The sequence below is a fragment of the Meyerozyma guilliermondii genome, genomic scaffold, assembly GCF_000149425.1.
Source record: "Meyerozyma guilliermondii ATCC 6260 scaffold_3 genomic scaffold, whole genome shotgun sequence".
Taxonomy (NCBI): Eukaryota; Fungi; Ascomycota; class Pichiomycetes; order Serinales; family Debaryomycetaceae; genus Meyerozyma; species Meyerozyma guilliermondii.
This window is the reverse complement of record NW_001809798.1, coordinates 591,564-610,289: the sequence shown is the minus strand read 5'-3', so window position 1 is coordinate 610,289 and position 18,726 is coordinate 591,564. Positions and strand designations below refer to the sequence as shown.

At 43.1% G+C, this 18,726-nt stretch overlaps 9 protein-coding genes across 9 annotated transcripts; 3 read left to right on the top strand and 6 right to left on the bottom strand. All coding sequences in view use genetic code 12, as the record gives it.

Annotated features, from left to right (window-relative positions):
• Window positions 1-272: 272 nt before the first annotated feature.
• PGUG_02641 (S-formylglutathione hydrolase) lies at window positions 273-1,145 on the bottom strand (the record flags this gene model as incomplete). The annotated part of the gene is made up of 1 exon (XM_001484862.1): window positions 273-1,145. One exon carries the CDS (start codon window positions 1,143-1,145, stop codon window positions 273-275), a length of 873 nt encoding a protein of 290 aa, XP_001484912.2.
• A 219-nt stretch (window positions 1,146-1,364) lies between these two features.
• PGUG_02640 (uncharacterized protein) lies at window positions 1,365-2,351 on the bottom strand (the record flags this gene model as incomplete). The annotated part of the gene is made up of 1 exon (XM_001484861.1): window positions 1,365-2,351. One exon carries the CDS (start codon window positions 2,349-2,351, stop codon window positions 1,365-1,367), a length of 987 nt encoding a protein of 328 aa, XP_001484911.2.
• A 978-nt stretch (window positions 2,352-3,329) lies between these two features.
• Window positions 3,330-3,965, bottom strand: PGUG_02639 (uncharacterized protein; the record flags this gene model as incomplete). Its single annotated transcript, XM_001484860.1, has 1 exon — window positions 3,330-3,965. The coding sequence occupies one exon, from the start codon at window positions 3,963-3,965 to the stop codon at window positions 3,330-3,332; it is 636 nt and encodes a 211-aa protein (XP_001484910.1).
• Window positions 3,966-5,030: 1,065 nt separating this feature from the next.
• PGUG_02638 (uncharacterized protein) lies at window positions 5,031-6,080 on the top strand (the record flags this gene model as incomplete). The annotated part of the gene is made up of 1 exon (XM_001484859.1): window positions 5,031-6,080. The coding sequence occupies one exon, from the start codon at window positions 5,031-5,033 to the stop codon at window positions 6,078-6,080; it is 1,050 nt and encodes a 349-aa protein (XP_001484909.2).
• A 55-nt stretch (window positions 6,081-6,135) lies between these two features.
• PGUG_02637 (LIM domain-containing protein) lies at window positions 6,136-7,386 on the bottom strand (the record flags this gene model as incomplete). Its single annotated transcript, XM_001484858.1, has 1 exon — window positions 6,136-7,386. The coding sequence occupies one exon, from the start codon at window positions 7,384-7,386 to the stop codon at window positions 6,136-6,138; it is 1,251 nt and encodes a 416-aa protein (XP_001484908.2).
• Window positions 7,387-7,506: 120 nt separating this feature from the next.
• On the bottom strand, window positions 7,507-8,499 carry PGUG_02636 (uncharacterized protein; the record flags this gene model as incomplete). Its single annotated transcript, XM_001484857.1, has 1 exon — window positions 7,507-8,499. One exon carries the CDS (start codon window positions 8,497-8,499, stop codon window positions 7,507-7,509), a length of 993 nt encoding a protein of 330 aa, XP_001484907.2.
• Window positions 8,500-11,395: 2,896 nt separating this feature from the next.
• Window positions 11,396-12,568, top strand: PGUG_02635 (uncharacterized protein; the record flags this gene model as incomplete). Its single annotated transcript, XM_001484856.1, has 1 exon — window positions 11,396-12,568. The coding sequence occupies one exon, from the start codon at window positions 11,396-11,398 to the stop codon at window positions 12,566-12,568; it is 1,173 nt and encodes a 390-aa protein (XP_001484906.2).
• Window positions 12,569-12,752: 184 nt separating this feature from the next.
• On the top strand, window positions 12,753-17,741 carry CHC1 (clathrin heavy chain; the record flags this gene model as incomplete). The annotated part of the gene is made up of 1 exon (XM_001484855.1): window positions 12,753-17,741. One exon carries the CDS (start codon window positions 12,753-12,755, stop codon window positions 17,739-17,741), a length of 4,989 nt encoding a protein of 1,662 aa, XP_001484905.2.
• Window positions 17,742-17,770: 29 nt separating this feature from the next.
• On the bottom strand, window positions 17,771-18,646 carry CTF5 (Ctf5p; the record flags this gene model as incomplete). Its single annotated transcript, XM_001484854.1, has 1 exon — window positions 17,771-18,646. The coding sequence occupies one exon, from the start codon at window positions 18,644-18,646 to the stop codon at window positions 17,771-17,773; it is 876 nt and encodes a 291-aa protein (XP_001484904.2).
• Between the last annotated feature and the right edge of the window lie 80 nt (window positions 18,647-18,726).

Sequence of the window (18,726 nt, the reverse complement as noted above, 5' to 3'; positions counted from 1 at the left end):
CATCAACTCTATCTACAATACCCAAAAAGATATTGTGGCTCTCATAGACAAGCTCATAGTGGATTTGATGCTTGAAAACTACATTGGCGACGAGTGCAAGCAGTATGCACTGGACATAACCTCCAAATGTCTCAAGCTTGTTCGAGTAGTCAAGGCTGCAAATAAAGGCAGCGACACAAAGATTAAGTGGTGCGATGCATGGGAGAAGAAGTTTGCTGAGAAGTATAATGACACTAAATGAAGGGAACTAGATAGGGAACGAGCTTTATCAACTACAACGAACTAGAGAGCCCCAAATGTTTTGCGTGGTGCTTGGCATGAGCTTCGGCAAACGAACTGATGAAAAAGTATGAGTGGTCGTATCCATCCACCACATTCAAATCGACTTTACCTTTGTAATTGGATGCTTCTGCTGCTTCCACAAACTTTTCCGGTTGCAATTGATGGTCTTTATAGTAAAATCCGTCGGCTGCACCCTGATGGATCAAGATATCCGGTTGATGTTCATGCTGGTAAGTACCAATTAAATGAGTGGGATCGTACTTGTGCCACAATTCCTCGTTAGAGCCCAAGTAGTTGCCAAAGGCTTTCTTACCCCATGGACAAGTCAGCGGGTTTGCAATTGGAGCCCAAGCTGAGACAGACTTGTATTTTCCAGGGTTGGTAAAGAAGCCTGATAATGCACCAAACCCACCCATTGAGTGTCCTGCGATGGAAATTGTTTCAAAATCAAGCTTGGGGAACTCCTCTGCCAACTTTTCCTGGAGTTCTTTGTGAACATAGCTATACATTTTGTAATTTTTCAGGCCATGGTTCCTCGGTAGCATCGACATAGAAACCTGCCCCAGTTCCAAAGTGTCCCAAGATTCATCCTCTCCTTCAATTTTAGCACCACGAGGCGAGGTGTCGGGGAACACAATTGCAAAGCCGTATTTGGCGGCAAAAAATTGTAAAAACGATTTTTCACTGGCATTATTGGGAGTGCAAGTTAAGCCTGATAAGTAGAGCAATACCGGAACTTTGCCAGAAGTTGTAGGAACAAATACATTTACGTCCATTTTAGTGTTGGTTGTGGACAGGTCGTGTGACAATTTGAACAATTTGCCGCCGAATTGGGCTATTTCTGCATTTCTTGTGAACGACATGATGATGGTGGTGAAAGCAAGCTTGAGATTTATATGGGGAAGACGGGTGCGATGCCCCGATGCGGTAGTTGGTTCCGCGGAATAAAATTTAAGCCCTTATTAGAACAAGCTGCGTGCAGGAAATAAGTTGCAAATCCTACACCTACAACTACATTCATACCTACAATTTGAAGCGCAATGGATGATTCACTCCTGTGTATCACCAATCTAGATTAATCGTCAATAAGATTTTTTACCTCTGGGCTCGTAAGGAAAGAAAGCCGACAAAACTCCACACAACAAAAAGAGAGCTCCACTAACGTAGATTGGAGCAGAGGTGGTCAAGTCAGCAAATATGGCAATGATCGGCGCAAAAATTCCGAAAATCCGGTTTGCCGATGCCGCAAGTCCGATTCCGGTTCCTCTGATCTTGGTGGGGAAAATTTCCGGAGTGTAAGCGTAAAGCACGCCGTACATAATATTGGAGAAAAACGAGAATGCACAATTGTAGCCCAAATTAGCATTTGCTGTTTTCGCCGTAGTTGAAATGAACAAAAATACCCCGGTCAAAAGGAACGATAACACAAGGGTTCCCTTTCTGCCCAAACGAAGCTCCACCAAAATGGCTGCAATAATCGCACCGGGAATACCTATTACCGACACAATCAAGGCATTTCTGTAAGTCTCGTGCACCGACAATTCTTGTCCGTTATTTCCATGCATCTCAAGATACGTAGGCAAGAAAGCGTTGTATAATGGGAAAGCCAAACCAGCAAATGCCCACACTGCGATAACCAAGCCTGAAGAAAATGCTACTTTTCTTGAGCCGAAACACAGCCTGATATGAGTCAATTTGAACCTTTCGAGTTTTTCTTTCACCAATCTGTTTTCCACTTTTCCAGATTCCAATTTGTCGTCAAACTGAGTCAAGTCGTCTATGGTCAAAGTGCTTTCTTTGCGATTGATTTTGGCGATTCTATGGATGGTTTCAACGGCTTTGACGTCGTCTCCACGAGCCAAGTGGAACCTAGGAGACTCAAACACTCGGAAAGCAAACCGACTGATGAACATCAAAAGTGTAAATCCTCCCATAGTGAACAAAAAGTAGCGCCATCCCTTGTTGTCTGCCTTTTTACAATTCAAAGGATCGTCACAAGAATAGTTACTGAGAAGACCCCAGGCAATCAAGTTGGTCACGAGTTGGCCCAAAGCCCACCACGCCGACATGGCCGTCAACAACCATTGATGAGTAGACGGCAACGCCTCGAGGAAAATAGCCGAGTCTACGGGAAGATTTCCCCCCACGCCGAAACTCCAAAATGAAGCGAATATTCCAATGGCTACAAAGTTAGGAGAGCCACCTGCTATCACCGCAAACACACCGGTGATCAAAAACGTAAGATTGAAAGCCCACCGGCGGCCAATAATGTCTGCCGAGAACGACCAGAACGCAGCTCCGGCGAAAAGTCCCAAGTTTTGCGCCAAACGAGATATGGAGCCCGGTTGGGCGGATGATGAACACCATCAGTTTCGGTGAGTCTGCTGACTATCAAGGACGTCACAATAGGCCAAGCATTATCGGCAAACCAGCCAAATCCAGCAACGAAAAACAACCCTGTTTGGTACCGTCCAAACCCGATTTCGTCAATAGCATTTGCCAAAACCCTGGAACTTGTTCAAATAAACCAGGTCAAAATCACCTTCGGAATATAACGTGGAGTCCGGAAGTCAGGTCGGAGTCATATACCCGCTGGTCCTCAATAAAGTTTTCCTTGGTGGGATCATCGCTCGAGCCACGTTCTACAACGCCTTGATTTGTAGACATTGTAACCAAAGGAAACTGAAAAGATTAGGATTGCTGCTCACTTATATAAGTGATAGGCTACCATTACCATATACAGGTGTCTTCGTACATGCACTATGGCGACAGTTTCTGCACACAAGTGGAATTTGTGAGAGTTGTAGCCCGTAAAAAATAACGAGATTCCTCGTTTGGTAATATTTTTGTGGCAATAAGCGTTAGAAATGCCACAGTTTTGTGGTCACCTCGATAATTTTCGCCCCGCCACGGCGCTATCTAGGGTATGTCTGGTCACGTGCATCGGCGAATCGAGAAAGATAGTGAACCGAAAAAGACTGGACCAATTGGTGCGGCGCGAAGCTTAGCATTGACTGAATTGACTTTTGGATACTTTAACGAGACTTTTAGTTTATGCGTTCTATACTATATCTATCCGCACCAAAAACAACCCTGTACTCTTCCACCTGCCAATGACCAAACCATCCTTTCACCTTGGCCATACCTTGACGATGGGCCTTTCCTCCTCCTCCAGCTTTTGCATCTTCCTTACTTCTCCACCAACAAGTTGCCAAATTTCTTCCTAGGGTATCTTCTGGTGTTCCAAACCAATACTTGAGAAGTCCTCCAGATAAGTTGGCTTCTTGGTGCGATGCTTTGTCTACTTGACCAAGATACTCTCTTCTCTCTTCGCTCTGCTGTGTTTCAGTATGAAGCTGTGAACGAAATGCAATCACATAAATTTCGGTGGTGGGCAACGATTTTCCTAGCTTTATGGCATACTCGTGTGCTAGCTGCCAGATTTGTTGTATATTGAATGAGTCGTCATATGGGTCAAAAGCGTATCTTTGACTGGTAATTTCGAACGATTGAAGCGCCAAGGCTATTGCTCGATACCCAAACTGCAAATCATCAAGATTTAGTAGATGGTCAATTTCGGTATATGGAGAAGACTGGATCCGCTTCTGGTCCAAATCGGCGTAGCCTGGCTTCACTATGGGCTCAAAAAGATGTTTATCAACGTCGATCAAAGCTGTGGGCATGGTCAGTGAGTTGTAAACGTTTTGTGAGTATTTTGTAAATATATTTTGTCAATGAAATTTGTAAGTATATTTTGAAGATCTTTGAATTTGTTCACCACTTTCCATCAACAAATTCCGCCACACCATAGATAGAGCCACAGTACTCGGCAAGGTTGCAGCCATTGTCGCGCGCCGAAACATGCTCGATTTGGGTATTTGTTCCGTGAGCCGCACCGGTGCCGGGCCGTTACTGCTATTTATAAAATATTGCCGAAATGTGCCGACGTTTCTAGGCGGCTCATTTTCGGCCATAGCCCGCGCCGAATTGGCATTACGAATTGGGCATTAATGGCCACTTTACAGTAGTTTGAGTTTCTTCACCTTGCTACTTTCTCCTGTATATGCCATTAGATGCCAAATTTACCCAGATATAAGCACATATTCAATTGGTCCTGTTCATCAGTTCACGCTTCCAGTTCTACTTCCATCTCGAGATTATCTGCCATTTCACAATTTTTGCAACAAAAATGTTGTGTTATGTAATCAACTAAATGTGAAATTTGAGGAGCGGCAAAGCATCTTGGTGGAACAATTGGGTCACTTTGTATTTGAGCTTTCCCTTCAAGTTGCCGCTTTTCTGCCAAATACCAGAATTTTGCCGTTTCTAGTAAATTGGATTATGTAACTGATAAACCGTTTTAAGCTAACGATGACCAAGTTCCAGCCGTCACAAGATTCATTAACTATCATATCAGTTCGTAACTCTTCTGGTAGCTCCATTAACTGGTATCAACTAAAAATAACTTCATCATGATAACTTGACGGTTGCAAATTTTGGTAAAATATGCATAACTTTCGTTGTAAATTTCCCAAGATCTCCATATTGAACCCTCGATATCAATTATCCCGTTGTAGTGCTCAGTTGAACCTTCTCCCTACCTAACATAATTAGCACAATAAGGCTTCTTTTCGTCTTCCTCGAGCCCTGCTTGCGGCATCCATGCACCACGAACCCATACTGCGCACCAGACAATCTCAATATATAGGCACTTATTCTTGCCACATATTTCTCAATAACCAAAGTCTATGCCCCGACTTCATTCTGCTTCAGAGCCTCCTGCGACAGGGTTCTTTGCCAGGGTTCGAAATGAGCTCGGGAATAGAACCGAAGGCTTGCACCAAATCAACAACCAAGCTTTGGATTGGTATAGAAGTCAACTGCAAATACGACAAATTCTTATTCAAATTGGTGGAGTGGTGGCAATTGTGATAGGAGTTCTTGTGTTGATTTTCCACAAATATCTTATAGAACTTCTTGTTATAATCTCAGATGATTGGGCCAAACTACCTGGTGGAAGATTAATTCTATTTTTACTCGTTTTCTTTGTTGGTTTCCCACCCCTTATTGGTTATAGTGCCTTGTCTCTTCTTGCCGGTATGGTATATGGGTTTCCCTATGGCTGGCCCTTGCTTGCACTGGCTTCTGTTTCTGGCTCATTCGTGGCATTTCTTGTGTTTCGTTACTTTCTCAGAAGTCAAGGTGAGAGGCTTGTCAACTCCAATGAAAAGTTTCGTGCTTTTGCTGAGATTCTTCGTGAAGACTCGAGTCTCTTCTTGTTGGTTTTGATTCGCTTGTGTCCTTTGCCATACTCACTTTCCAACGGAGCTTTAGCAGCCATTCCTGAGTTGTCCGCATGGGTGTACCTTGGAGCTTCTGTGATTACATCTCCAAAAATGTTGATCCACCTTTTTGTAGGGCACAAAATCAAGGAGTTTGGAGACGCTAAAACAGATACTTCTACAAAGATCATAGATGTAATCAGTATCTTGGTCACTGGAGCTGCGGCAAGTTTGACGACTTTTATCATCTACCGCAAGATGCAACAGAAATTGCACCACAATAGGGCCGGTGCCAACTATGACGCTTTTGTGTTTGGAAACTTTGATGATTTAGAATCTGGAACAAACGTTGAATTGAATTCGGCAGACTTTGATCAAGACAATTTTATTATTACCGATGACGAATTAGAAGAAGAGGAACCCAATGGCTCTCATACTGCAACAGCAACCCAAGTCCAAGTAGCCCGAAGGAACTGCAGCAAAGCCATGACTATTTGTACATTAATGTTCGTATGATACGCCTAAGACTTACTTGACAAAGTTTCTCTATTATACACCATCCTCAACACATTTATAGTTCCACATACATCATCCGAGTTCTCCTCTTTTCGATGCGGTCAGTGGTCGAAAGGCCACGAAGGTTTCCATCTGCATCGCTATAAGATTGGCCATTGATAATGGCAAGCGCGTCGGTTTCACAGTAGGTTGTCCCATTAATGAGATAGTAATCGCTTCGAATAGTCAGGCTGCAATGTTCACAGCGCAAGCACGAAATATGCCACTTTTGCTGGAGCTCATTTTCAATACACTCACCTTCGATTCCACTACCGCACTCGGTACACAAGCTGTCATTCACTTCGTGGTAGTGGTGGTTGCAATATGGCCGATCGTTGAATGCATAACAAGGCACCGACTTTTTGAAAGTCACTTTACAACCTGAATATGAACATTTAAAGCACCCACGATGCCATTGCCCACTAAGTTCTCCAGTACGAGAATAAACCGATTTTTCTTTTCCGGTGGCATTAACTTCGATGTTCCTTTTACAGCTCCGACAAGGTCCTCGTCCTGGTGGAAACACCTCTTCACTATTTTCGAAATCCTCAGGTATTGAAATTATTGGATCACGTCCCAAATTCATGCCTCGAAGTTCTTCGTCAATCTGGTGTACTTTGGGACTTAAAGGTTTCACCTCTGATTGTATGCTCTTGATTCTTTCAGTTTTGAGGGGCTTGATGGACAGTCTTCGACTATCTTCGGTATTGAGATCAACATCCGAATCATTTGGATACTCGGAGTTGGGAGATGCTATAGTGGGCACGGCGTCAACTATTTTCCTTTCGGTAGGAGCTGCTTGCGCAGGATACGCTTCAGCATCGTCGCCGACAGTTAAACTTCTGAGTTGTCTTTCTAATTCACGCTCAACTTCATCTTCGGATTCATGGTCGTCATCGTAATGTGCTTCACCGTCTTTTGAAATAATCGAGCTAACCGTTGAAAATTGACTTTGACGCATGGTTGAACGAGGCGGTAAATTGTCACTCTTGAGAAAATGCTCGTAGTCCGTGCTGTTCCGCAAAACTGTTCCATCGTCCATGGTTGTGACTATAGCCGGCACAGGTGATTTGTATGGTTCAAATCGAGCGAGCCCCAACTCCGTGGGGGATGCTGTGGGTAACTCGGGAGGACCCTGTCTAGCAGAATTTGGTAACGGAGGAGAAATCGGAGTATATGCTTTGTGGTCTTCGACATCTCGTTTGAAGTTTGCAAGTTCATGCGGATAGACGGTGCCTTTCGTTGTCCTGGGTATTATCAGCATCATATGACGCCCAGTTGGTCAAGACAGGGGGTCCATTTCAACAGGGTGGTTCAAATCAAGCCAGCAAATTCGTTGAAGTTTCTAGATGGCTCCTGCTGGGGAGAAAAGTCGAAACTGTCATATTTACTGTTGTAGTTTCAGGTTTGTTGAATATGCAGTTGACAGAGAAGTATGATTTGGTTCTGGTTCTGAAAAGACATAGGTGGAATGGCCCGAATCATTCTCGTAAGGATATGGAGCGGTGGGATACGGCATTGGAGGAGCCGCACGGTCCCCGATGGCTCCTACCACGGCGGAAGTTGACAGCACCGAATCGACTGATTTGTTAGCATTTTGCATTTCTAAGGTTTCTTCTATTCTTGGCACTGGTTGATGAAATGTTGACGAGGTTGCTGAGGAGGGTTGTCTATCATATTCTGCCAACTTTGTAGTTGAGTTGTTGCGCAAGGCACGAGCTTGTTTGCGTGGATCATACTGCTCGTATACGACTCTTTCACCTTCCAGATGGTTAGCTTGTGGCTCTTGACTTGGTTCAGAGTTGGGCTGCGGCTGCATTCCAGAGTTCTTGGCAATTTGTTCGTTTTGGTGTTGAGTTTGTGGTTGATAGGCATACTGGCGACTCATTTGGCTCTGTTGCAGCCTCATCAGCGGTGCCAGGTTCACCAGCGCCACGGATTTTGTAGGCAGATGCGTAGAATAGCCTTCAGGCAAATCTCCAGAGCTTCCGTAGAGTCTGGTTTGTACATGCGAGGAACCATCGTAACCGTTTTCGCTAGGCAACAGACGTTGCAGTCGAGACTGGTAAGAGTGCATCAGCTGTTGCAGACGCTGGCGATGATGGGTGCCATTATTATGGACTTGTTTGCCCATAGAAGATGCAGATGAATAGGGAGGTGACGGATTATGTCTTTGTTGTGGATGTTTTGCTTCGTTTGATCCAAGATTCACATCAAAGCCGGCACGCTCATACACCCCACGATACCGATGCTCTATTTTAAAAGGTGGAAACGCCGAGTCTTGAATTTTGGGTGAAGGCTCGGACCGGAGAAATTTGGGTAACGAATGGAGACGAGTTTCCACAGTTTGGGATGACATATTTGAATGGTTGAACCCCATTCACCAGAAATAAATTATGAGCTGGAGCAAAAAGACTAATAATTATACTCCAATATGCAAGCAATTGGGAGTTGGCAGATATGTGCTGTTTATTTTTCAAGTCTTGAGCCGATTCTTCGCGACCGCGTCATGGTGCACTGGTGCACAACATTGCGGGTGAAGTTGCTGCTTGGCGCGATGCCGTTACGTGCATATGGATGTTGCAGCCATTGTTAAGTGTCGTCTGAAATTGTGGGTGAAATGGTTGGTGGAATAGAACTGAGAGTGGATTGTAAAAGATGAGAATGGATTGTTGAGTTGAGTGAGATTAGGCAGTAATTATAATATAAAGCAAAATTGAGATGTCATGAGAAATCGCTATGACTGGTATTAATAGGTGAAAGATACAATGGTATAAAGAGTCAGAAATTGTTATTACATGCGGAATTGTGAAAGTAAGCTCTAAGTGAGTGAGATGAATGGTTTGAGTTTATTTACTCATGATACTCAATTGGGGGTTTTGATATCAATGAGATAGACTTTGTGAGTTCATAAAAGTTTCTACCAACAATTAGATCGACTCTACTGCTCACTGAGAAGATTAGAATTTTGAAAGTTGACCTCCAATTGAACATTCTAGTATATAAATTAGCATTGATCCTCTTCAATTTTGCATGGAAAGAGCACCGTAGTTCAAGATCCTTATCATGCTTCAACATAGTATCGCTCAATTTGCTCATCTTCGAGGAAAGAATAATGAACTGTAAATGAGAGTCTTAATTTGTCTCTTATGTTACATTTTCTAGCACTGGTAATGTGCAGTTATTGGACACAAGGTTCGCAGCCGCACGTCTTGTACAATGCGGTGAAATTTTTGCAACCAAAATTGCTCGATACTTGATCTCAGGGTCTTGCTTGAATGAAGACTGTTTACCAATTTTGACGTAGCTTGGACTATGGTCTGAGCTAGTATCTGGCTAGCATCTGGCTAGCATCTGGTCTGTTACTATTCAGAAGCCGTTATTGAACTTGGAATCTCCTCTTATCTCCAGAACAACTACGGCGAAACGATGTAGGGAAACACCATTTGTGCTTTGGAATGACTTTAGAAGACAAGGAGTGGTATCGTCGAAGTGGAGTCCCTCCAATATTCGTGATTTCAGGAGAATAAGAAAGAGATAATTCCGTATCAGAATCTAACACAAAACCAGGTCATCTTGATTGAGTTCAAAACGACTTGACGACTCGAAGTTCCGAAAAACTTTTTAAAGTCGTTATTGTTACATTGACTAAACACAAGAGATGGCTGACTGCTCGACTCTCAATGAGAATGAAATCTCAGTTAACACTTACGACAAGATTGAAACAGTAATTCAAACTATAATTCGAAGAATTGGGAATGGTCTCAAATTACTTCCGAGACTCGAAAAATTATGAGGTATTGTCTGTGTGGAGAGCAGCATTGGAAAGAGGTCTATTTGAATTGTATCCAGTGACAAGGAAACTTTACTTGGAAGGAATTTGTGAAGAAGATTTTTTCAAAGGTGACTATATTGAATATTTCCATATTTCTCCAAAGGAAACCAAGATGCGCCACTTCGAGTATCTTATCACTTCTTTGAGATGTGACTTGTATAACATTCTCGCCCCAAAATGTCCACCGTTTGACTCAAGTACAATTCCAGGCGTACCGAATAACCAAGCACGTGTCGAAGAAATCTTGCAATATGTTTTTGCTGATCATACCTATTTGTGTGAGGAGATGGTCGCCACATAATTCGAAAGGTGTGCAAAATGGAGGGCTTTAGCATGGGAATCGCATTCTCTTGAAATGTGGAATGAATTTCAAGCCATAAAAACGAGATACCGGGATTTTAGAACTTTCACAAAGCTACCAGAAATGTGTGACATTGAGTGCTTTTATGCGATTGTACACTCCCACCGCGAGGCAAAGATAGAGATGGGAAAACAAATTGCAAAACAATTTATCAATTACAAGCAGAAACAGAAAATCAGGGGTATCTACTCAATCTTTCGAGAAGTGAACCGTAAAAGTGGTCTTAGATTGAGGGTTTGACCAACCAATTTCCATAAAGAAGTCGCAGATTACATTCGAAACGGAACATAAGGTCAGTGGCTTGAAAGCTTGTCTATATACAAGTATTTTCATCGAAGGGTATCTTCACCGTACTGTCCACCGGAAAACGCCAGGATGTGTCTGTAATGAAACAAGACCATAGCATTCACCATCTAAGGACAGCTACTCAATTAACCTTAGGATTCATGGTCTATATTGATAAATCTTAAGCAGTTCCCCGATGCAGATTTCCGAGGAATAGTCTAAATAAAGGAAACACTGCACTACTTGTGGAATATACTTCATGGTATTACTTCAGAGGTTGAATGTAAAAGCAAATCAAAAGAAGCATGGACATGAATACTTAAATCATGTCAATGGCATGACTTACTATGTGATTTGTACGGAACAAAATGGTTGCAAAAAATGGAATATCTGCGCAACGAAGGGCAGTACGGATTACACGAATGAAACAAGCAGATACATTCAAAAACACTTGAATTCTTTTCATAAAATGGTGCAAAAAAGGCAGACGAATAAAATTTTAGTATATCATGTCCGTGTATATGGGGCTTATACTCAATAAAAGTAGGGATTATATATATATGTGTCTATGAACCAATTCACATAATTGTCCGCGCAACTGGATGCGAACTGAGTATCAATGCGGTGAATGAACTCGCAACCAATTCAGATTGCAGTACTGATCTCAGAACCTTTTTAATCCGACTTGAATTGATCAAAGATCGTAATGGAATGTTGTTGCGCTTATACTGGGTGTTTGGGTCTCCAATAATCAAAAGTCGCAAATGATCCGAACAGACACGCCAATGCTCCAAGATGAATAATCTATTCACCGCGTTTTCTGTGGCTGTGATTTCACAGCTACGCTTTGCGTTATTCACGGACAGCGTGGAGTCTGCAGTAGAGTCATTAACTGCTCAAATAATAAACTTTTACAAACTCTCACATGTTGTGGTTGATATGAAAGAGGAACCAAAAGAGGAAAAACTTGTGGAGATGATAACTCAAAGACCACAAAATGGAGGAGAGCATCCAGAACTTGTCAATATAGTAGTTTTCAAAAATCTTGAAACCACTTCTGCATCATACCAACGAAAAATCATACATTTTATAAATGCATTGGACTCCTACAATACCAATTCCCTGCGATTACTGCCACAACCCATTCAATTTGCACAACTGAAGGCTTCTCGTCCACAGATATTCATGATAATACCGGTTATAAAACGACGAGAAGATGGAACACCTCCTCAATTGGTGCCTCACTTGCGCCATAAATTTGCATTTTCCCAGTTTTATAATGCTCTGGATCTGGATCTGCTTGCTGTTGCTGTAGTTCCCGACTTGCTAGCATTGAGGCTTCTCGTGGATCAAGTTTTCGTTTCGGCAGAAATCAGAGGGTATATCTATTCGTTGCTAGTGCACATTCGAACACATCGGCTCTGTTCGCTTAACTCTATGGGGGCCCGGCCCCCTACTGGAACCCTAGATTGGGTGAGGACGGTGGCAGCAGCTATGGTTGTGTGGAACGAGCATGAGCGAGAAAAGAAGAATAGTGAATCGGGTGAACAAACAGAAAAAAAAGAGAACGACGAAGAAGACAAAAAAACAGAGAACGAAGATAGAGAGAAGGAAGAGCTAAATGGTTTTGTCGAGCAGGTATCGGATACAATTTCTCTGAGCGAACGAGGTGGTGAAGAGAACGATCTATTTTTAACTCCCACATTTGTTCAGGTAGCAATCAGAAAAGTCACCTACTTCCAGGTCGACTGGGAACTGGACACCATCTTTTCGCGCCACTGGAACGGTCCTGAAAAACATCGTCAACAAGAAATATCTATGCTAACCGGCGATTGGTACGGCAGTGAGTGGGTATACGCCAAGCGCTACATTGACGAACATAGATCCCAGCCCAGTGACCACACTCCTACAGGAATCACCAACGATATAGTGGAGGATGCAATTGCCCGCGTGAGACCGCCGATATAAAATACCACATAGTTTACCGTATACCTTTGTACCTATGTACCTATGTACCTATGTAGTTTATGGCGGACATCCAACACCAGACGTCCAGCAACGTCCGGTTCCTGCACACATCGTCAGTGCGCGGTCCCCACCCGCACTCGCCCACTGAAATCACTCCTGACAAACATCAACGTTCAAAGCCGGAATGTCAGATATCCCCATTGACTTTTCCGAGTTGGCTCGTTTGCCAGCGTTGGGCATCTCGGCTCAATCGTTGGATTTCCGGTCCACAACTTTGGAATCTGATAAATATGTCTGTGTTCGAGAACAGGGCCCTCAAGGCAACACCGTGGCCATCATAGATCTCCAAAATGGTAACGAAGTAACCAGGAAGAACATGAGTGCAGACAGCGCCATCATGCATCCGTCTCAGTTTGTTATCTCGCTCCGGGCCAATGGAACCACGGTTCAAATATTCAACTTGGGAACGAAACAACGACTCAAGTCATTCACCATGTCTCAGCCGGTTGTGTTTTGGCGGTGGTTGACACCCGAGGTGCTTGGTCTCGTTACTGAGGACTCCTTGTATACGTGGCAGGTTTTTGATGGCACCAATGATGGTCCTGTTAAGTTGACTGATCGTCACCATTCGCTTAACAATGCGCAGATCATCAGTTTTGTCGCCGAACCAGCGCTCAATTGGTATGCTGTAACTGGTATTGCCCAGGAAAACGGTCGGATTGCTGGTCATATCCAGCTTTTCTCCAAATCTCGTAACGTTTCTCAAGCAATTGAGGGCCATGTGTCCAAGTTTGCTGAAATCAAATTGAACGGCGCTCCTCACCCTACCAAGGTGTTCTGTGTGGGTAACAAGAACGCTAATGGCGAGGGTAACTTGCACATCATCGAGATCGACCACCCTGAAGGAAATCCACCTTTCCAGAAAAAACTGGTGGACATTTACTTCCCAGCCGATGCCGCCAGCGACTTCCCCATCTCGTTGCAGGCGCTGAACAAGTATGGAATCATCTATATCCTCACCAAGTATGGTTTTATTCACTTGTACGATATCGAAACAGGTACCAATCTCTTTGTCAACCGGATTTCTTCCGATCCTGTGTTCACTGCCTCGGCCTATAATGAGGGCACAGGTATAATTGCCATCAACAAGGCAGGTCAGGTGTTGTCCGTCGAGGTGGCACGCGAAAAAATCGTGCCTTATGTGCTTGAAAAGTTGTCAAACGTCAGTTTGGCTCTCGCTCTTTCCCTGCGTGGAGGTTTCCCTGGTGCTGAAAACTTGTTCCAGCAACAATTCCAAAACTTTTTAAACCAAGGCGATTACACCAATGCTGCTAAAGTTGCAGCTCTGAGTGATCAATTGCGTACTCAGGACACTATCAATAAGTTGAAACACATTACTCCTCAACCGGGTCAAATCTCTCCAATCTTACAGTACTTCTCCACATTGTTGGACCGCGGTACCTTGAACAAGTACGAAAGTATTGAATTGGCAAAGCCTGTTCTTCAACAAGACCGCAAACCATTGTTTGAGAAATGGTTGAAGGAAGAAAAGTTGACCTGTTCTGAAGAATTGGGTGACATTGTCAAGTCATACGCAGATGCTGCATTGGCTTTGGCTGTGTATATCCGCGCCAACAACCACATCAAGGTTGTATCATCGTTAGCTGAGTTGGGCCAGTTTGACAAGATTTTGCCATATTGTGAACGAGTCAATTATCATCCTGATTTCACTCACCTTATTCAAAACTTGGTTCGAGTCAACCCTGACAAAGCCTCCGAATTTGCCACCCTGCTTTTAGCAAGCCCTGAGACCAAATTGGACGTTGAAAATATTGCTGATCTTTTCTTCTCCCAAAACTATATCCAACAAGGTACTGCTTTCTTGTTAGATGCCTTGAAAAATGATTCACCCTCAGAAGGTCATTTGCAAACGAAGGTTTTGGAGACCAATTTAATCCATGCCCCACAGGTTGCCGATGCCATCTTGGGAAATCAAATGTTTTCTCATTACGATAAACCCACAATTGGCAAGCTTTGTGAAAAACTGGGCTTGTTTCAAAGAGCTTTGGAGCATTATGACGACCTCAAGGACATCAAGCGAGTTATTGTGCACACCAACGTCTTGCCTAACGACTGGTTGGTTCAATACTTCGGTCAGTTGAACGTCCAACAATCCGTCGCTTGTATCAAGGAGCTTTTGAGCAATAACATGAAACAGAATTTGCAAGTGGTTATTCAGGTGGCCACCAAGTATTCTGATTTGATTGGTCCATTGACTCTTATCAAAATCTTTGAAGAGTTCAAGTGTAACGAAGGATTGTATTATTACTTATCTTCCATCGTCAACATCACTCAGGATCCTGATGTAGTCCTCAAATACATTCAGACTGCTGCCAAGATGAACCAAGCAAAGGAAATTGAGAGAGTTGTGCGTGACAATAATATTTACAATGGGGAGAAGGTTAAGAACTTTTTGAAAGAGGCTAAATTGGAAGACCAATTACCTTTGATCATTGTATGTGACAGATTCAACTTTGTTCATGACTTGATTTTGTATTTGTACAAAAATCACTTTTTCAAGTTTATCGAGGTCTACGTGCAACAGGTGAACCCTACTAACACTCCTCAAGTGGTCGCTGGGTTATTGGACGTTGACTGTGACGAAAACATCATCAAGGGGCTTCTCGCATCAGTTATCGGACGAGTACCAATCAAGGAACTTGTGGCAGAAGTTGAGAAGAGAAACAGACTCAAGATCTTGCTTCCTTTCTTGGAGAAAACTTTGGAAGGTGGATCCACTGATCAAGAGGTTTTTAATACTTTGGCAAAGATTTACATCGATTCCAATAACAGCCCTGAAAAATTCTTACAGGAGAATGACAACTACGATACTTTGGCAGTTGGTAAGTACTGTGAAAAGCGAGACCCCTACCTCGCCTACATTTGTTACTCTAAGGGTTCCAATGATGATGAATTGATTGCAATCACCAATGACAATAAGATGTACAAGTATCAGGCAAGGTACTTGTTGTCTAAATCTGACTTCGCATTATGGAGCAAGGTTTTGACAAGTGACAACACTCACAGAAGACAATTAGTCGATCAAGTTATTTCCACTGGAATTCCTGAATTGAATGATCCGGAACCTATTTCAATTACCGTGAAGGCTTTTATGGAGAATGACATGCAAGAGGAATTGATCGAATTGTTGGAAAAAATCATCTTAGAGCCATCTCCATTCAATGACAACACGTCGTTGCAAGGTTTGTTAATCCTTACAGCCATTAAAGCTGATCCATCTCGTGTGCTGAACTATATTGAGAAGCTTGATAAGTTTGACCCACAAGAGATTGCTCCCTTGTGTGTTGACAACCAGTTGTACGAGGAGGCTTTTGAAGTATATGATAAGTTTGAAATGAGAAATGAAGCTATGAAGGTTTTGGTCGAGGACATCATGTCGTTGGATCGTGGAGAGCAATACGCTGAGAAATACGACACTTCGGATTTGTGGTACCAATTGGGTACTGCTCAATTGAACGGTTTGCGGGTTCCCGAAGCTATTGACTCTTACGTCAAGTCGAAAAATCCTGAAAACTATGAGCATGTTATTGAAATCGCTGAACATGCAGGTAAGGAGGAGGAATTGATAGCATTCTTGGAAATGGCCAGAGAGACATTGAGAGAAAGTGTCATCGATGGAGCCATGATCAACTGTCTTGCTAACTTGAACAAGTTGGACGAGATAGACAAGTTTGTTGCTGGTCCAAATGTGGCAGACTTGGAAGCAATTGGTGATAAATTATTTGCTGCTAAGAACTACAAGGGCGCCAAGATCTTGTACTCCAACGTTTCCAAATACTCGAAGCTTGCCACGACTTTGGTCTACTTGGAAGACTATCAAGGAGCTGTTGATTGTGCCAGAAAGGCTTCCAATATCGACGTATGGAAGAAGGTGAATGCTGCTTGTATCGAGAACAAGGAATTCAGATTGGCACAAATTTGTGGTTTGAACTTGATTATCGATGCTGAAGAACTTCCTGAGTTGGTCAGAACCTATGAACACAACGGATATTTCAATGAATTGATCGCATTATTCGAGAGTGGTTTAGGTTTGGAGCGTGCCCACATGGGTATGTTCACAGAATTGGCTATTTTGTACAGTAAGTACAGCCCAGAGAAGGTGATGGAGCACTTGAAGTTGTTCTGGTCCAGAATTAACATTCCTAAAGTGTTGACAGCCTGTGAGGAAGCACACTTGTATCCCGAGTTGATCTTCTTATACTGTCATTACGAGGAATGGGACAATGCTGCATTGACCATGATCAAGAGATCTGAAGTTGCTTTTGATCACTCATCCTTCAAGGAGATTATTGTCAAGGTTCCAAACTTGGAAATCTACTACAAGGCAATCAACTTTTACATGAATGAAAACCCATCACTTTTAGTGGACTTGTTGGCAGTCTTGACCCCCAAGTTAGACTTGCCTAGAGTTGTTCGCATGTTCGTCAAGTCTGACAACTTGCCAATGATCAAACCGTTCTTGATTTCCGTCTTGGAGAAGAACAACTCGGTAGTAAACGGTGCTTACCACGACTTGTTGATCGAAGAGGAAGACTACAAGTCGTTGAAAGCTGCTGTTGAAAATGAGTCGTGCAACAGATTCAACTCTTTGGATTTGGCAGAGAGATTGGAGAACCACAAGATCATCTTTTTCAGACAAATCTCCGCCACTCTTTATGCCAAGAACAAGAAGTATGCCAAAGCTATTTCCATCTTGAAGAGTGACAAGTTATGGGCGGATCTTCTCAAAACTGCTGCCATATCAAAATCCACCAAGATTGCCCACGAATTGTTGGATTACTTTGTGGAGACAGGAAACCACGAATGTTTCGTTGCATTGTTGTACGTTTGTTATGATTTGATTGAGTTCGACTATGTTCTCGAGTTGTCGTGGCTCCACGACTTGAGTAATTTCGTCAAGCCATACGAGATCTCGATTGCATATGAGAACCGCAAGCGTATGGACGAATTGTATGCTGATTTGCAGAAGAGAAAGGCTGCTGAGCAGGAGGATGAGGAAACTCCCACTGGACAACCTTTGATGATTACAAACGGACCCGTTGGAGGTCTTGGTTATCAACCAACCGGAGCTGGTTTTGGTAACGCCTTTTAAAAGAGTAGAATAGATTGTTTTATGTTTTGCTACCTACGTAAGATCCCAAGTACTCGAGTTAGAGCACCCTCTAGAGCAGCAATATCAGTCGAGAGAACCGCTTCACACGCAGCTGATAGTTCGGCATTCCCTACAACCTCGGCCAGTATAACGGACGAAATATCACAATGAATAACCAATTCTTGGCCAGATTCGAGAAACAATCGAACTCGATGGCACGCCAAGTCTTTCTCCAAGCGTCGTATATCTGGATTCAGTGACACTGCTGCAAAAATATCATGCTTCATTTGCGTTTGTGAAAGATATCCATAAACCAATTTGGAGAATTTAACCACACTTTGGTCCACCTCCTCTTGCCCATATTCCAACACAGATTCAGCCTCGTTCACAGGAATGTACACTGGGAGAGTATGGCGAAAAACCGACCAGCGGTGATGATTAGGTTCTTTCTCGTGAGGTATCTTTTTTAGAATGACATAGTGAGGTGCCACGAATTTGCGCTCGTGGTTAGAATAAGTATCAAACCGAATCCCAAAGACTTCCTCGTCGGCAGATAACAAGGATTTGTTGATTGGAAAAGCAGTAATTCCTGTAAATCGAAAGATGTTCTCGTACAAAATACTGGCAGTTTCTTCTGGAGAGGACTTTTTTTTCACTTTGTTTGCCTCTTCCAATATTCGAGCAACTTCTGGGTCAAAATGGTTGTGGTAGATGGGTGCTGGTTGGGACTCGGATTCGGAATCCAGCAGAGATTCTGGCTCTGATTCTGATATTTGTGATGGTGGATCGGGCTGATTTTTTAGTTCATTTAGTTTCACGGAAGCAAGTTGTTTTTCCTGGGAGAACTTTTCTATTTCTGCCTCCAACTGTTCCACCTCGGAACGCAAAGTAAGGATTTCGGACATGAAAGTTCACGATATAGTGGTGATACTAGAAATGAAATCAAGGGAAATGGATGGTTTGGACAATTTAGCCAATAACCAAA